At 40.6% G+C, this 17,549-nt stretch overlaps 1 protein-coding gene across 2 annotated transcripts in view; it reads left to right on the forward strand.

Annotated features, from left to right (window-relative positions):
* The window catches only part of LGR4 (leucine rich repeat containing G protein-coupled receptor 4), a 111,807-nt gene extending 100,153 nt beyond the window's left edge, over window positions 1-11,654 (forward strand). For both annotated transcript variants that reach the window (XM_044425786.1, XM_044425787.1), the window contains 2 exons: window positions 141-221; window positions 8,366-11,654. In XM_044425786.1, coding sequence (XP_044281721.1) covers window positions 141-221; window positions 8,366-9,642 — 1,358 coding nt within the window. In that variant the 3' untranslated portion in view covers window positions 9,643-11,654. The remainder of the gene's footprint in view (window positions 1-140; window positions 222-8,365) is intronic.
* Window positions 11,655-17,549: the final 5,895 nt, after the last annotated feature.

Genomic DNA, 17,549 nt, shown 5'->3' on the forward strand with positions numbered 1-17,549 from the left:
CACACACACACACACACACACACACACAGAGAGAGAGAGAGAGAGAGAGAGAGAGAGAGAGAGAGAGAGAGAGAGAGAGAGAGAAGCTTCATATTTTAGTATTTCTAAAGTATAATTTTCTGCCATCTTTCTTAATCTAGGTGCACCAGACGTAGATGACTTAAGCAGTGATGAAAATGAAGAACTTGGTCAGACAATCATTCACTGTACTCCCACAACAGGTAAAATATACAGCTCCCTCCCCCGCTTTAGAGTTATGCTCTTGAGTGACAAACTTTGGTTTATACTACAGGTGTGTGTTTGAATTGTGAATAGAATTCATCAGTCTGGTAAAAGTGCAGTTTCCAAATTGTAGTGTAATGATATTTGAAGTGAGTGTTGTGTAAAATCTCTATATGGTATTACAGGAGATTATTTTGAACAGGTATTTTGTGAACCAATTTGTAAGATGAATATATTATGAATATGTATCAGATCACTTTCCTGTATTTTATTAATTTTAAGTGTTTTTAGGCTGCCTTTCAGGCCAGAGTGCTCATAATTGCCTTTGTTGACTGTCTTTGGAGGTGCTGGTCATGCGTGCATGTTCTGGCGAGATTCCCAGGTGTGTTTTTGGTGGGACTGATAGCTCAGACTCTGAGGCTGATGCGGAGTTGGTTGAACTAGTTGAGGCTCAGAGCTCAGACTCTGATAATGGAACTGTTGTTGTAACAGACAGGCCTGCGCCTGTAGACTCAGTATCGCAGTGCCAGTCCAAGCCTGCTCTGGATGAAAGTAGCTCAAGGACACCCATGGGGCCTGGTCTCCCTCCCGCCTGTGGGAATGAAGCAGACGAAGGATGGGAGGGAGGAGATTTGGAAATGGGTAATCTCTCGGATGAAGAATGCCGGCCTCTTGAAGATGTGGGCCCAAGGGCCCGTTATCACAGGTGCTTAGAGGCTCAGAGTGCTGAAGGCAGGTGCACCCAGGCCGGCAGGTGCAGGTGCACCCAGTTCCACAGCGCCCCTCCTTCCAGAGACAGGCCCCGAGGGGTGCATAAGCAAAGCTTTGGATAAAGGGGGGCAGAGAGGGCTCAGTATCTCTCTGCTCAGAGACTTATGAATGCTTAGAATCTTCTATGCAGAATAAAGATGCTTACAAGAAGTGCTGGAGAGACTGACTTGCTTGTGGGGGGGGGGAACGCCTAGTTCACGACAGCTTGAACTCTCTCTCCATGTGCCTTCTCATTCAATAATTACTGGATGCCTTCCCTCCCGTGATGAAATTATGGACCAGGACACCCAAACCATGGCCACAGAGATTCAGGGACTATGTGCCAAGGTGGCTTGCCTCGCTGCGGAGAACGCCATCCTCCGGGTAGCTGCAGCTGTCCCTGCACCACTTCTACTTCAACCTGCCCCCCAACAAAGGGAATGCCAGATTGAACCTCCTGCTAAGTTCAGTGGGACTTGAGACCAGTTTGCCACTTTCATTGTGAACTATACATGCACTCATGGCCCGAGGACTTCCCCAATGAGCAAGTACAAGTGGAATTTGTAATCAACCTACTGACAGGGCCTGCTGGAAGATGGTCAGCCTTGTGCCTGCTTGCAAACAATCCCCTTCTGAATGATTACTGAGCATTTATTACAGCGATGGGCAGATTTTTTGGAGCTGAGCTGAGACAAGAAATAGCAACCCAGGAAATACACCATCTCCAACAAGAAAACCAATCTGTAGCGGATTACACAACACAGTTCCAGTTGCTGATGCATGACCTGAACTGCAATGAAGCTGCACTCATGGCCCAATACTGAGAGGGGCTGCATGGTGAAATCCTAGACATAATGGCTCAAATGAATTGTCCCCAGACCCTGGAAGATCTCATACAAGTATGCCTGCAAATCGACAACTGACTAGAAGAACGTAAACTGGAATGTAAATTGGCTGCCCTCCCCCTTTTCCTACCTGTGACCGCACCCATTTTGTCCAGGTTCCCTCCCATGGCACTCCAACCCATCTTCTCCTCCACAACTTGGAGAAGATGCCATCTCCCTGAGCCTAAACCCATGCAATTGGGAGCAACCAAACCATGCATGCCTAAACCTGAAATGGATTGCCGCAGAACTGCTGGATGTGTTTCACCTGCGGCCAGAAAAGATATCTGGCTCAGGGCTGCCCTTGGAACAAGTCAGCAGAAAACTTCAGGTCCCAGCCTCGTTAAGAACCGCAGTGCTGGGACCCCCCCCCCCCCCCCCCCCGCCCCCAGAACACACACCAAGTGCTCCTCTCAACAAAACTCTGCATTATCTAACCACCTATTACTGGATGGAAATTTACAAATGCCTAGTGTTTAGATCTGCAAACTTTAGCTTTGGTAGACAGCAGAGCCACTGCAACCTTTATGAACATAGATTTTGCTAGCCAGCGCTCCTTTCCAACCTTACCCCTGCCCAATCCTCTTCAAGTAGATTCCATTCAATGTCGGCCCCTGCAGGGCGGACCTATCTCTCCAAACTGGACCTATAACTCTATGCATTGGTCAGCATAAAGAACAGATTACATTCCCTCTAGTAAGGAATTCACAGTACCCACTAGAACTGGGCATGGATTGGCTGGCCAAGCACAATCCCCAAATCTCCTGGAGGGATGGCCATGTGTCTTTCCCCTCTGAGTTTGCACCAAATGCTGTACCTCAATTCCCAGCCCCGTCCTCCGCCTACACCACCCTTAAACACTTCCCCTAAGGAAACTCCCCTCCCCTCCCAAAGCCCTACCACCACAGTACCGGGATTTCTGGGACATCTTTAATCCCAAGGAAGCCCAGTGACTGCCACCCCATCGCTCTTGTGATCTAGAAATTAATTTAATCCCTGGTGCCCTCCTCTCAGTAGGGAAATGATATCCTATGTCCTCAACTGAACTAGCAGTATTATATGAGTTTATCAAAGCCAATTAGAAAAAGGGCTTCATCCATACCTCCTCTTCTCCCACGACTTCCCCCAATCATTCGGAAGAAAAACAATGAAAAGAGGGTAGTCATAGATTGGAGAAAGCTGAATGCAATTACCATTCCGAATCAACATCCTTTGCCTTTGATTTCCGAAATGCTGGAATGCCTTGGCCAGGCACGCATTTTTACAAAACTGGATTTGTGGGATGCTTACAATCTCATTCGGATCAAAGCAGGCCATGAATTTAAGACAGCCTTTTACAGTAGATAAGGACCTTCTGAGTTCCTAGTAATGCCATTTGGGCTCACAGGAGCCCCTGCTGCATCCACCCAATTTATGAATGAGATTTTCTGGGACTTCCTTGATGACTTCCTGAGTGTCTGTTCGGTCTGTCCTCAAATGGATGAGAGAGAACCACCTTCAGCTAAACTTGAGAAATGTGAATTTCACCTCTCCAGTTGAACTGCCTGGGATATCAGATCTTCTGCTGGGTTGAAGATGGATCCAGCTAAAGTACAAGCAGTTTTGTCTTGGGAGCCTCCCTGCACATCATGAATTGCAAAGCTTCCTAGGGTTTGCTAATTTCTACCATAAATTCATCTCGGGCTACTCCCATCCCACTACCGCTTTGACTGATCTGCTTAAGGGGAAAAAGAAGCATTTTATTTGGTCTGAAGCGGCAAACTCAGCTTTCCAGGCATTGAAACAACACTTTGCCTCTGAGATGCTCCTGCTGCATCTTGTACAGAGGACCTGTCCTGTGGCAAAGGGAGGGGACACATGGGCAGTTTTGGCTGTTTGTCCCTGATGAGCCACGCCTTATATACAGACAACGCCCCTCAGCTGACCACTTCGGATGTGCCTATCTCTGCTAAGGCAGACAAACATGTAGATCAGGGGTCCTCATATGTTTCCACCAGGGGGCCAGCTGAAAGGTGCCGGGGCTGGGCGCAGGCCGGAAAGGTGGTGCCGGCGGTGTGTGCGGGCCGGCGAGGGGGCAGGGGCGGTGCATATGGGTGCATGCGTGGGAGGGCACATGCCGCAAGGCAGGCACACGAGGCAGCGGCTTGCTCGCTTGGAGATTGTTTGAACAATCTGCTGGCTCCCCGCACACGGGGCGAGGTGGATGGCAGTGGCGGGCGTGGCGGGTCCAAATGGGCATGGCGGGCCGGATCCGGCCTCCGGGCCTTAGTTTGAGGACCCATGATGTAGATGCTTCCCCAGAGAAAAGATCCAAAAGGGGAAGCCTAAAGAAATAGATGAGAAAAATAAAGCTCGGACTATCCAGCTCTTTCAACTGTTTCTCATTGGACTTGGTTTCACCTTACCATCCTGGTCACCCTTCTTCTGCTCTCATGTCAGTTTGTTAGTCTCCTTCTTGAAATGTGGTGCCCAGAACTGGACACAGTGTTCCATATGTGCCCTGACCAGCACTGAACCGAGTAGAATTACCAGTTCAAACAATCTGGACACTGTACTTGTATACATTGCCTAAGATTGAATTATGGTTTCTTTAGTAGTAGAATTAGCCTGCTGGTTCATTTTCAACTCAGGATCTGCTGAGACATTTGGATCTTCTCATAACCAAGGCCATGGCTTCTTCAAACTCTTCTTATGCCTTTGGGTCTGTGTAGCTAAATCCAGAACTATTTCATCATTTTAATTTCTGCCTAATCATCTGTCAAGATTATATTGACCCTTGCTTCTAGTTACTGTGGTATTGATTACCCTTTCCAAGTCATTTACAAATGTAATAAACATTCCCTTTACTCCTTCATTGAAGTCAAGTTACAAAAAGTTGAACATCACAGGGCACAGGGACAAGACCTTGCAGCACCCACTAAATTTCTCCTTCCAGGTTGATGCAGAGCCATTATTCATAACCACTGTCTGTGTATGGCTGCTCAGCCTGTGCAGATCCACCTGGTTATAGTATTGAGCAACCCTCATCTTCCCATCTTGCCAGCAAGGATATCATGAGGGATTGTCAAATGATATACTGAAACCAGAAGATGCTGAGACAGTTTGCACAGTATGACAACCCTTGTTGCTACTCAGAAGTGCAGCAAGGGTTGTTCATGGAACAACCAATGGGTTGCCTGACAGTTGACTGACTTACCATGAGTTGCTTTGCTTCTCATTATTTCAGCTAATATCCCAGGGTCTTCTGCAGTATAGCCTATCTTCTTTCCCCAGTCACAATCCCATTAGTGTTCATGGCTGCGAGGAAGGTTCTCCTAATAACACTGTACCATCAAAAGTAAATGTCGCAAAAAGTGGGTGGGATATGTATGTGCCCTTCCTGTAGAATGAGAGGCTTGAAGATGTGAAAAAAGTGGAGGCTATGGAGAACTGTTAGAACAATGCTGAAAAACAAGAGAATCACACTGCTAATTAAAAGATACATTTGCTACTCTCATTCAAGGAACTTGCTGTTTTGCTTTCCAGCAAAGATTAGCCTGCCATGAGTTACTCTAGATGAACCCTCCTATTTGTCACCACATTCTTTTCCAGATGCTCACAATGTGACCACTTAAGAATCTGTTCTAAAATTTGGCCTAGTATCAGGCTGGCTGTTCTGCAGTTTCCTGGATCTACCCCACTCCCTTGAAAATAGGGGCACTTGCTATCTGTAGTCTTCCAGCACTTTACTCATTCTATGAGAATTCTCAAGAGATTGCAGACAGCAGTTCTGAAATAGCATCTGTAAGTAATTCACCTGACCCAGAAGTTTTGAATTAATTTTAAGTTAGATAAGTGTTATTTAACTGTAAGCCCTACTTTTTTCCTACCTTTCTCATGTTAAACATTTGATAGCCCTTGTCATCCTTTTTTTGGTTGCTCTTTATTTATGCCTGCCAGGCATTTAATGCAAAATTCTGTGTCCTATCCAGCTGCATCCTATCCAGATCCTATCCAGAGATTGTATTTTCAATCATGTTAGCAGCTCTCTCATGTTTCTTGTCTCAAACCTTCCAATTAATCTTTTACAACACTATCCTCATGTTTAGATACCCAGTTCTTTCTGTAAATTCTAACAGAGGGCTACTGCCCTCACAGCTTTCTTAGCATGTAAAAGTTTTGTAGACTTATCTGGGCCAGTATCATTTCACCTTCTCTACTGCCTCTGCTGAGTGAAAGAGAGGAACTTTTCTTAACTTTCCTTAACAAGATGTCTTCTGATTTCCAAACTAAGATACCAAAGAAGAAAAACTGTTCATGTCCCTGTATAATTTCACCAAACACTGCCTTGTTACACCAGCAGACAGACTGGCTTATTATTTGACATCTGGGAACTGAAATTTCTCATTGCAATAAAGTCATCTTAAAAAGCTTCACTTTTTAAACTTAGGAACGAAGCCATGATTACTTGTTTTTCAGGTTTGTCATCTCCCATGTTTTGATCAGTTTCTCCTATTGAATCCCTATGGAATATTCCCCTCCTCCTTTCTCTGTGCACTCATTTATGACACTGTGTTCACTGCATCTACTTTGCTCAGTGGAAGAGAACTAACAACCAGTACATGAAGTAGTGGTGTAAGCAAATCATTGTCATCGTCTTCTCCCTGTTTTTATCCATCATCTTTCTGACTTTTGGGGAAGGACTCATTTTATTTTACTTTTAACCAACCTGCCATTCCTTCCCCTTTCAAAAATTGCACTGTCCTTATTTTCAGATGTCTGCTTTCTTAGTAATAGAACTCATCTGGTGCTATACCTTGTGCTGTAAAATCAACAAAATAACATTTGTTGATGTAATCTGCTGTTCGGAACTGTTTATAACTTGAAAGGCAGGGTATACATTTCTTAAATAAAATATAAAGAATGCCCCCCTCCCTGACCAAATGATGATAGCTAGTCTGCTGCACAGGCATAAACAATTTGTGCATCTGGTTTCACATTTTCTAACTGCAGAGTGGTTAGATGTCTGAGGTGGAGCTTGCATGCAGACAAATAAGATTGGCCTGTCTCCTCGATGTGCTTGCTGTTGGGTGAAGGGTTGCTGGTGCCATGAAGACAGTTTATCTCTGCAGGATCTGTGGAACAGGACAGAGTAGGGATAGCTTCCTGTGGTCTCCCATGTAGCAGCCTAGCCAAGTTCGCAAAAGTGAAGGTACGGGGGAATCCACCTTAAAAAGAGTTTTAATTATGGGCTTGTAATTATTTTTAAAAGTCCTTTTGCTATCTATTGTCTAACTTTTATTAAAGATATTGCTTTGTTGTATCAATATTTTGTTTAAATTTTTATTATTTTTCTTGTAAACGTTTATTATTTTTGTTGTAATTTTTACTATTTTATTATTTTTGTTGTAGCCAAGAGAGCTTTGGCTAGGGGTAGTATAGAAATTACACTGATGATGCTGATGATGTTGTCGTCGTGGTCTCTCATAGACTGTCCTGACTGTATTCGCTGAAGGACAATTTAGAAATATAAATAAATGCGTATTTTAAAAATGGAAACCAGAACAGGACTTGTCCAGAAGAAACCCTTCAGGCTTGATTATGCTTATAAGCCATATAAGATGATTAGCTGAAGCTTTATTGAGGCTTGATGAATTTTGCTTTTGTTTATGCTAATAGTAATAATAATAATAATAATAATAATAATAATAATAATAATATAAATGACAGTTTATTCCAAAGTGTTCCAGATAATATGCAGTAAAGCAACAATATTAAATATTACATAGTTACAATAATTATAACAAGAACTTTAATGTTGTACAACCATGTACCATAACTACGTAAATCTAATTAAAGGCATAACCTGGTAAACTGCTTTACATGCATGTCTTCACATTAATCTAACTCAGGGTGGGCAACTTTTGTAAAATGTCCAGAAAACCTTGGGCTACTGGGAGGTATAAAAATGAAATAAATAATAAACTTGTAGGGCTCCAGGGCTAAGTTGTGTTCCTGGGCCACACTGGTGGTGGTGGATGAATTTTACCACTGTAACATTGCTACTACTGCTGTGCTGAATTTCTTACAGATTTTGGCAGCAGCAAAAAAAAAAAAAAAAAAAGCAAAAGCTCTTTAAAGCAAAGCATACAATGTTTTAAAGGAAAATCACACTTCCAGAAGACTTGGAAGCTACTAATTTGCCATTAAACATTAAAGCAATTTAGGCACTCACCATGCCATGTACTTAGTTTTAAAAACAGAAATGTGACATTTTGGTAACATTGGCACAAAATTTGGCAAGGGCATTTTGTGGGGTGGTGGAGCTGTAGCTGAAAACAAACTGCGTGGGGGGGGGGGGTGTCACTTGTAGTCCACATGCAATGTGTTGCCCACCCCAATCCTAACTTAGGTAAGGTTTAGAATGCTCTTTCCAGCAACTATGTATTTTTCAGTAGCAATGAAATATGTTATGATTGTTAATCATGAGTTTTCTTACCACATTATCTGTTTTTCTTCACCTCTTACAGGTGCATTCAAGCCCTGTGAATACTTACTTGGAAGCTGGATGATCCGTCTTACTGTCTGGTTTATTTTTTTAGTCGCCTTGTTCTTCAACATGCTTGTCATGTTAACTATATTTGCTTCTTGTACTTCACTGCCTTCCTCCAAACTGCTCATAGGATTGATTTCAATGTCTAACCTATTTATGGGGGTCTACACTGGTATATTAACCTTCCTGGATGCAGTGTCTTGGGGAAGGTTTGCTGAATATGGCATCTGGTGGGAGACAGGCAGTGGCTGTAAAGTTGCAGGGTTTCTGGCAATCTTCTCTTCGGAAAGTGCAGTTTTTTTCCTAATGTTAGCTGCTATTGAGAGGAGCTTATCTGTGAAGGAAATAATTAGAAAGGGTAAATGCAATAACCAAAAACAGTTTCGAATTGCAGCCATTTTTGCTTTTCTGTGTGCATTGATATCAGGATGTTTGCCACTTTTCCATAAGGGAGAGTATTCTGCATCACCTCTTTGCCTGCCCTTTCCAACAGGAGAAACCCCCTCCTTGGGCTTTACAGTTACATTAGTGCTCCTAAATTCATTAGCTTTTTTGCTTATGGCTATTATTTATACCAAACTTTATTGCAACCTAGAAAAGGAAGACCTCTCTGAAAACTCACAAGCCAGCATGATTAAACATGTTGCTTGGCTAATCTTCACCAACTGCATCTTTTTTTGCCCTGTTGCCTTTTTCTCCTTTGCTCCACTCATCACTGCAATCTCTATTAGCCCTGAAATAATGAAATCTGTCACTCTGATATTCTTCCCACTGCCTGCTTGTTTGAATCCAGTCTTGTATGTGTTCTTCAACCCCAAGTTCAAAGAAGACTGGAAATTACTGAGATGGCACATCACAAAGAGGAATGGGACTGGAACAGTTGCTGTAAATACACAGGGTGGCCATGGGACACAAGATTTCTACTATGACTGTGGCATGTACACACACCTGCAGGGCAACCTTACAATGTGTGAATGCTGTGAATCACTACTTATATCTAAGCCCATACCATGCAAACACTTAATAAAGTCCCATAGTTGTCCTACCCTGACGGTAGTACCTTGCCAAAGGCCAGAGAGCTACTGGTCAGATTGTGGTACCCAGTCTGCCCATTCCGATTATGCTGACGAAGAGGATTCTTTTGTGTCGGACAGTTCAGATCAAGTACAGGCCTGTGGACGAGCTTGTTTTTATCAGAGCAGGGGCTTCCCGTTGGTCCGTTATGCCTACAACATCCCGAGGATTAAAGACTGACCAGCTTTACAGCAAACCATGAGTTAAAAGGAGGAACTATGATGCTTCCTTTATATGGACTATGCCTGTTTCAATCTTTCACCTGGAAGCACTTTTATAATCAACATTTGATGTTAGTTATAAACAAGGGCTATAGAGATCTTGAGCTATGTGTTTGAAAAAGAGCTGTTGCTCTTAATGTAAATAATTGGAAACCCAAAATTTATAATCCATTTTTTACTTTTTTCCAGACAACTTTATATTATGTTTATGTTCTTAGGCTATTTTTCCATGTTATTATCCAATTGTAACTTACTGCTTCTGTTGTGATGTGAATTCTGTCAGCTTTTCCAGTTAAGCACAGTACAACAGAAAGCTAAATCTAAGGGGGCAAAAATCCTGTTGCTAACTTTTGTATAGCATTTCTAACTGAATCTCAGGACAATTTACTGCAGGGCCAAAACACGGGAATACTGTTCCCATATGCAACTGTGAGACAAATACAGGCAAAATGTACTATTTTTCCATAATCCAGCTTTGGCTTAATTTGTCTGGAATAAAAAACTGATTTTCAGTATAAACTACTTATCGTGCCTTATAATGGATTCTGGATGGTTTGGCATAATTGTGTTTTTCTTCATAGTACTGCTTGATAGCAAGTGGAAACATTGGGCTCTCACATGCTGGACAAACGTCAAACTTGCCAAACTTGTGTTCTGTTGTCCTGTGGCTCCAGTCTTTATTCTTCATCTCTGGAGCCATGTTGGATATCTGTGTCATTACTATGATTCTGTGGTCTCCAAAGTGTGTATGGAGCACCATGCAAATGGCACTTGTTCTCATTCTTCAAGCTGGAGAATTTTCAAGTGTCATAACGTTCATTTCAACCTGGAAGTTTTCGGTTGAAGAAAATGACTTGCTTTCATATTCAAGTTGAAGAATTTTCTACACATGTACTGGGGGTTTCTTAATGCATGTAAGACAATTCTTAAAAGAGAATAGGATGCTCTTTCTGCAAGATAAATTCCATGTGTGGAACCTAATGTTTTTGTGGACCCCACGGCTTCTCTGGGCAATGGGTTCGGGCCTCTCCAGAGCAAATTTTCAGGGAGATACAGGGGAAAGAGAAAATCCTAACATGTTACCAGAAGGCTACCACACGTGCATATTGGATTGCCTCTGAGTTTTTGTGTGTCTTGTGGCAGCAAAAAAGAGGTATGGCATAATAGATTAACAGCTGTCAAGAGAAAAAAGTGAACTTGTTTAGGAAAAGAAAATACCACTTGGAATGAATTCATACTATTGTGTAATGGATTGAATAGGCTTAAGTTAGCAACTTTAATGGAGTGAAAGAGATTGGGATATTTGAAGACCTAGAAATAAAACATGAAAGGTACTCTACAATATAGGAACTTCTGCTTTGCTGCCATTTTACAGTAACTTGGAAGTGGGCTGGCTTTCCTTACAATTAAAGGAAAGGGGATAAGAGGAATCATTACTTTAGATTTGAGGGTCTTGTTTCTTAATTACAAAGGCTGTCCTTGGTTTGAAGTTTGAGCAGCATACAATTAAGAATGCACTCTCAAGCTGATTCTCATAGTTGTTGAACAAATTGTTCATAGCAATTCCACTGCCATACCAGAAATTCTGGCACAATTTTTACTAAATGTTTTAAGCTAGATTGCAGTTAGGAAAATTAAACTGTACATAGTGTGCATAAACAGATATTTTTCTTTGTATTGTAAATTATTTGATAGAACACATGATGGGAAATGTGGCTTCAGTGCATTTTGTTAATTAAAGCTACCTCCTGAATATAGCAGCTGCCAGTAGCAGGATGTTTAAATTGTGGTTTATATACATTTTTGCATTGTAAATAAACATTGGTTGTACATTGTTCTTGTAATAAAACTAGGTGCTTTGTAAATCAAAATTATTTAGCTTGTACAAAATATGGAATGTTTTCATCCTTGTATACTATAAATTTGTAAGCCTAAATCATTCATAGTAAAATCAAAGAAAATTGAGAGCAAGAGAGAAGTATCCTAGAGTTATATGTGAGTGGTGCTAAGTGTACGGTTAAAAACAAAATAAACCTTGTCCATTAGATATGTACTTCAGGTGACAGAACCAGCAAGTACCATAGCACTCATATAAATATTATATTGAGGCTGCCTGTTCTCAGATGCATGCCATACCTTGGAACTGTTCCCTTTGCCATTTGCTACAGCAAAGTGGGTGATATTATGTATTTTTCTGTGTATACAAAACTGACATTTTTACTGGCATACATGGGGAAATCTGTCCAGTGCAGCAGCTCCATGAGTACAAGTTGAGTCCTGCCCACTTTCAAGCAATCTTTGAATGGGGTAGTAATTTGGAATGTGTTTACTTAATATCTGTACTTCTGTTTCCATCTCATGCCATACATTATTTGCACTTTTCACAAAAGGAACACAACTGTTAAAATCTAATATAGAGGGATACAAACTGATTAAGGTTTAACCATGCAATTAATAAGTAATAAAAAATAAGGTCATATCATAAAATATGTTATTTATAAGGCCTGCAAAAATAAAATGGCCTAAACCTGACAGAGAAAATATCCATTTCTGCTACGCAGATACCAAGGATGAGCAAATTGTGGCCTTCCAGATGTTGGACTAACTCTCTCATCAGAGCTAGATAGCATAGCCAATGGGGAGGGTTGATGGGAGTGGCCAAGCCCAAGAACATTGTGGGGACAAGTTGCCCACCATGGTATACCGTTTGTGAAATGAGATTTGCCAACAGAATTCAAGATCAGTAATACAGTTGTATGATGCATGGAACTAAGAATCCAAGACTTACAGAGGCATAAATCCAATGTCTCATTAGCAGAATAAATTGTTCCACTAGCTGAGTTGCTCTGCCTTTTCTTCCTGCACAGATGCTAAGCAATTTTTTCTAAAGGGTAAAGGTAAACCTATAATGTGCAGGTGACTGCACAGTGTTATTTACACTCGGTGAATTACACCATTGAATAAAAACCAGAACATTGAGATTTACAGAAAAAAAGATGTGGTAATTTCCAGAAAATATTTTAAACACTCCTACTTGTGGAGCTGAATTTCTCAATTCAATTAATCAAGTATGGACTTTAAATTCATCAAGTGTGCTTGTGCAACCTTCATTTACATTTGTGTGATTTTTATGTGACATGAAAGCCCTTCAGCAGCACTGCTTTGCACACTACATTTTTGGACTGTAGATGGTGTTTGGCTTTCCCTTTCAAAAAAAACAAAAAACCACTAACTTTTCATAAATGTGAAGAAATTCCTGTGTAAAACTACAATTTCTATGGAAGACCAGCATTAATAGGCTATTGCATGAAAACTAATCTTTAAAATTGCTTCAACTATTACTGAATGTTAGGGGAAAACTTGCAGTTAATATCCCTTATTGCACAGATTTTTTAAAAAGATTTTTTAAAAGAATACTTTCATCACTTTAAACTATTTTCCTCTTATGTGGTGATACCTTGATCTTAAAGACTTCATTGATTGCTATCAGGAAAGCAGCACCAGTAAAGCCATGGGGACTTAAAACACAAAGCAGTAATTTGCAGCTTTATTTTCTCCTTGAAAATGAGCCGATATCTATTTAATTCAGCCTTTCACAACCTAATGCTCTCCAGATGTATTGGACTAAAAATCCTACTGTTCTTACCATTGGCCATGCTGATGGAAGCTGAAGTCCAAGAATGCAGAGAACACCAGGTTGAGGGAAGGTTGATTTAAGGGATCTCATAACCACATTTTATGATGGATAGCCAGATGTTCTTTTCAACACTCTTTGCTAAAATATTTAAATAGTGTGATTTTGTTTTGCTGCAAACTACAAGTTGTACTGAGTACATAATGAATCTTTACAGCTTTCCATAACGAGATACTGCACAGTGTAAATACAAGTAGACCAGTCAAAACAACTGAGCTACATTTTGATAAGGAAGTGAATTCTGTAGAGAACTTACATGATAATCATACTGGATCAGTTGCTTTAACATACTTTAATGCTTTTGGACATTATCTACATAGTGAACATTATGATAAAATGGTCAACAGGACAGTACAACACTAGAATAGCAAGATAATTCAAACTAGTGTTCCTTAAACCTTCAGATTTCAATTATTTATTACACTCGCAGACCAGCATTCTTAAACCTTCAAAACATTTTAGGTATAGAACTTGCTAGATTTTACCAAACCATGTCTAATATCTTTCTGTTTCTATGCTGTTTTCTTTACCATTTAATACTCCTTTTAAATGTGATGTGACCAGTTACTCTAGTATTCTGTGTAATTCATATCTTATTCAAAGCACATTATGCCTACTCGATGTTCATGATTAGTTCTACAGAGGATTGTGGCCAAACAGATGTCCCTAATATTTGAATGAATCCATGGCAGCTGAGGCCCCAGGCTTGTTTTCAATATCTCATTGACCTAAGGTCTTGATCAATTAAATGCTGTCTGAGAACGCTGCTCATTGTGCATATGCATTTGGTAATTTGAATTAAAGTTAACAATATACCACAGATGTGAACATAACAGCCGTGCTGAATCAGACTAACATCCATCTAATCCAGCATTCTTTCACATAGTTCCCACTCAGCTGCTCACAGGAATCTACAAACACAACATGAGTACAACAGCACCCTCCCACATACATAAGCTCCCCCCAAGTTCCCCAGGAGCTGGGGTCTGTAAACATACTGCCTCTGAGAGTCAAGGTAGCAGATAGCAAGCAAGACTAACAAACACTGATGATTTTGTCCAATCTCCTTTTACAGCCATCAAAAGTGGTGGTTATTACTAGATACCATGAAAGTGGATTCCATGGTTTCATCTATGCACTGCATGAAGAAATATGTTCTTTTATCTACCCTAAATCTCACATCACTCAGGTTAGTAGAATAACCACAGCTTGTGGTATTAGAAGACTAGGATAGAACTGTCCCTATATGCTTTCTCCACACCATACGATTCTATTATGTCTTCCCTTACTTTTCCTAAGGTAAATAATCCCAAATGCTGCAACCTTTCTTCATAAGAGAGTTGCTCCAATCCTGTTACATGTTAGTTGCCTTTTTCAATTCTAATTTTATATACACACACACACACACACACACACACACACACACACACACATATATAATAAAATTAGGTGCAATGACCAGAATTTTACACAGTAGTCTAAGTGTGGGTGCACAATAAATTGCTCTAAGAGGGATATAACCTTGGTTTTATTTTCAAGTTATGCCAAGCATGGAATTCGTCTTTTTCACAGTTGCTGCACACTGGATTGACATTTTCACTGAACTTGTCTACCACAACCCCAGGGTCTCTTTTTTGGTCTGCTAGCTCAGATCCCATCAGTTTATACTTGAAATCAGATGTTTTGCCCAATATGCATCACTTTGCACATGGTTACATTGAGGTATATGTGTGATTCTTCAAGTTGGAGAAGCTCTTTTGAAGCTCCTCACAATCCTTTTTTAGTTTAGCTAGCCTAAATAGTTTGGTGCTGTCTACAAACATAGCCACTTCACTGCTGACTTTTTATTCCAGCTCATTTAGAAACAGATTGAAAAGTATTGGTTTTCCCTGTAGGACCTTATTAAATTCCTTCATTGGGAGTATATACCATGTATTCATATTCTCTACTTTTTCTTATTTCATAAGTTACTTCGAAGGTCCTCTCCTTTTATTCTAAGGTTGCTTAGAAAACTTTGATAATGGATTTTGTGAAAAGCCATTTGAAAGTCCAAGTAAATGATAATTATCAGGTCACCCCATCTACATGTTAAACATGGCACTCTCCACTCTAAAAAGGTTAGTGCAACAACGCTTACCTTTGCAGAAGTCATGTTGATTCTTGGTTCACCTATATGCTTGTCCAACTATATGCTTACTGATTTCATCAATAATAATGCTTACAGCCATTTTACCCACAAGCTAGCTAATTTCCCTTATACCCTGGAATCCTTAAAAAAAAAGTTAAATTGGCCATTCACTAGTTCTCAGGTACAGAAGCTGATCTTAAGGACATGTAACATACCTTTGTCAGATCACGGGTTTCATATTTGAGTTAAAGCAACTCTAGGATGGCTACCATCTTGGTCTGATGATTATCTTTTGATTTGTCAATAAGGTTGAAAATTTTATCCTTTATCTCCACTATTTGCCTCACTTCCTCAGGTTTCTTTTCTGAACGCATCTGCTCATGCACAAATATCATTCTGTTCTTTATTTTCAGCAGTGAAAACAAATGAAATAACTCAGGTTCTCCTTAATATCCTTGTCCTCCTTTAGTATTTCAACTTTGTCATCCTCCTTTAGTACTCCTTGAATTCCATTATCATGTTTTTCTAGCTGGTTTCCTGGTTCTGCTATAAATAATTATTGTTGCCTGTTTAAGGGACTGTCTGTAACTTTCAGAATAGGTAGTGCAAAATTCAGCTTAACAGAGAGCTTTCATGAACTCAAATGTGGGGAAAAAGCCATGGCAAGCTTGATAAGGCTCATGATCATGGCAGGGAGATGACAACTTGGTCCTCCTGCAGTGTCTCTTGGGAGAAGCAAGTATGTGTATGGAAGGGCCAACAAACCACAGTGATACTCACCATCCGTCCGATACACTGGGATTTCTGTATGACAACCAACCCAGTGTGGCATATTGCAAGGGCAGGTTGTCTTGATGTGTGAATGTGTCCATTGTCTGCTTGCATCTTCTTCATGTGAGTTTGTGTTATGTTTTCCTAATCCAAACAGGCTTCCATTTTCTGAAGGAAGCATTTTTTAAAGTATCTTCCTTGATCTTGCTCATTAACCATGCTGATTAGACATAGAACTGTGGTATGCAGCTTGTATTATTGTCGTTTTGAGTGATTTCCATGTATTTTGAAGGGGTTTAATCCCTTTGACTCTGCTTTTCAACTTCCTGTTTACCAGATCTCTTATTTTAGAGGTTTCCTCTTTTCAAGTCAAATGTGACTGTGCAGGAATTTCTTAGCAATTTTCCTTTTAAATATACCTTAAATTTGATAGCTCTGTGGCCACTCTTTCTAAATGGTTCAACAAAATTTGCACCTTGTGCTAGGTCCTGTATGACACAATTTAGGATTAAATCTAGGGTCATATCCCCTCTGATCATTTCCATGACTGACTGTTCTCAGATACAGTTATTTATGGCATCAAGAAATTTAACTTTGCTGTGACAGAACCACGTATCCAGTCATAGCATGGGTAACTGAAATCACCCATCTCTGTTCATCACGAGATCACCTGGAGCATTATGCTCTGGAAGATAACATATCGCTAATACTAAATAAGTTTTGGAGCCCGTTGTTGTCATCCACAGCAATCCTGTCTGGCCCTTTTAGGTTTTTTAGTCAGCTCAACATTATACCCTATTTGATGCACAGAGCAACACCTCCAATATGCCATTCCCCTTCCCTCTTGTTGAGTTTATATTCAGAGAGTTTTTCTCCTGCTAGTTCTCTCCATTCCACTAAGTTTCTGTAATGCTCAGTATATCCAGGTTCTCAAAAAAATTGTGCAGTCCAACTTTCCCATTTTGGTTCAGATACTTGTAGGTTTTGCATTTTAAAAAATCCAGTACACAACGCTGCTCCTCAGATGTCCCTGGCATGCGCATCTTCAACTATGGCACTTGGGCCCCTTTCACTGGTTACCATGTTTCACCATATGCAGATGGTCTCTCTCATCTCCTACATCTGGTAATCTGGCAAGATTTTCATGGTCATCTCCCAATCCAAAGAGCACAGGGCTGGTGGTGAGTCGATACTTCTATGAGCCAAGGAGACACATTGGAACAACCTTGCATGTTTATTCTTTCACCGAGCTCTTTGTTATTTCACACATTCC

The sequence above is a fragment of the Varanus komodoensis genome, unplaced genomic scaffold (assembly GCF_004798865.1).
Source record: "Varanus komodoensis strain SLA01 unplaced genomic scaffold, ASM479886v1 scaffold16, whole genome shotgun sequence".
NCBI lineage: Eukaryota > Metazoa > Chordata > Lepidosauria > Squamata > Varanidae > Varanus > Varanus komodoensis.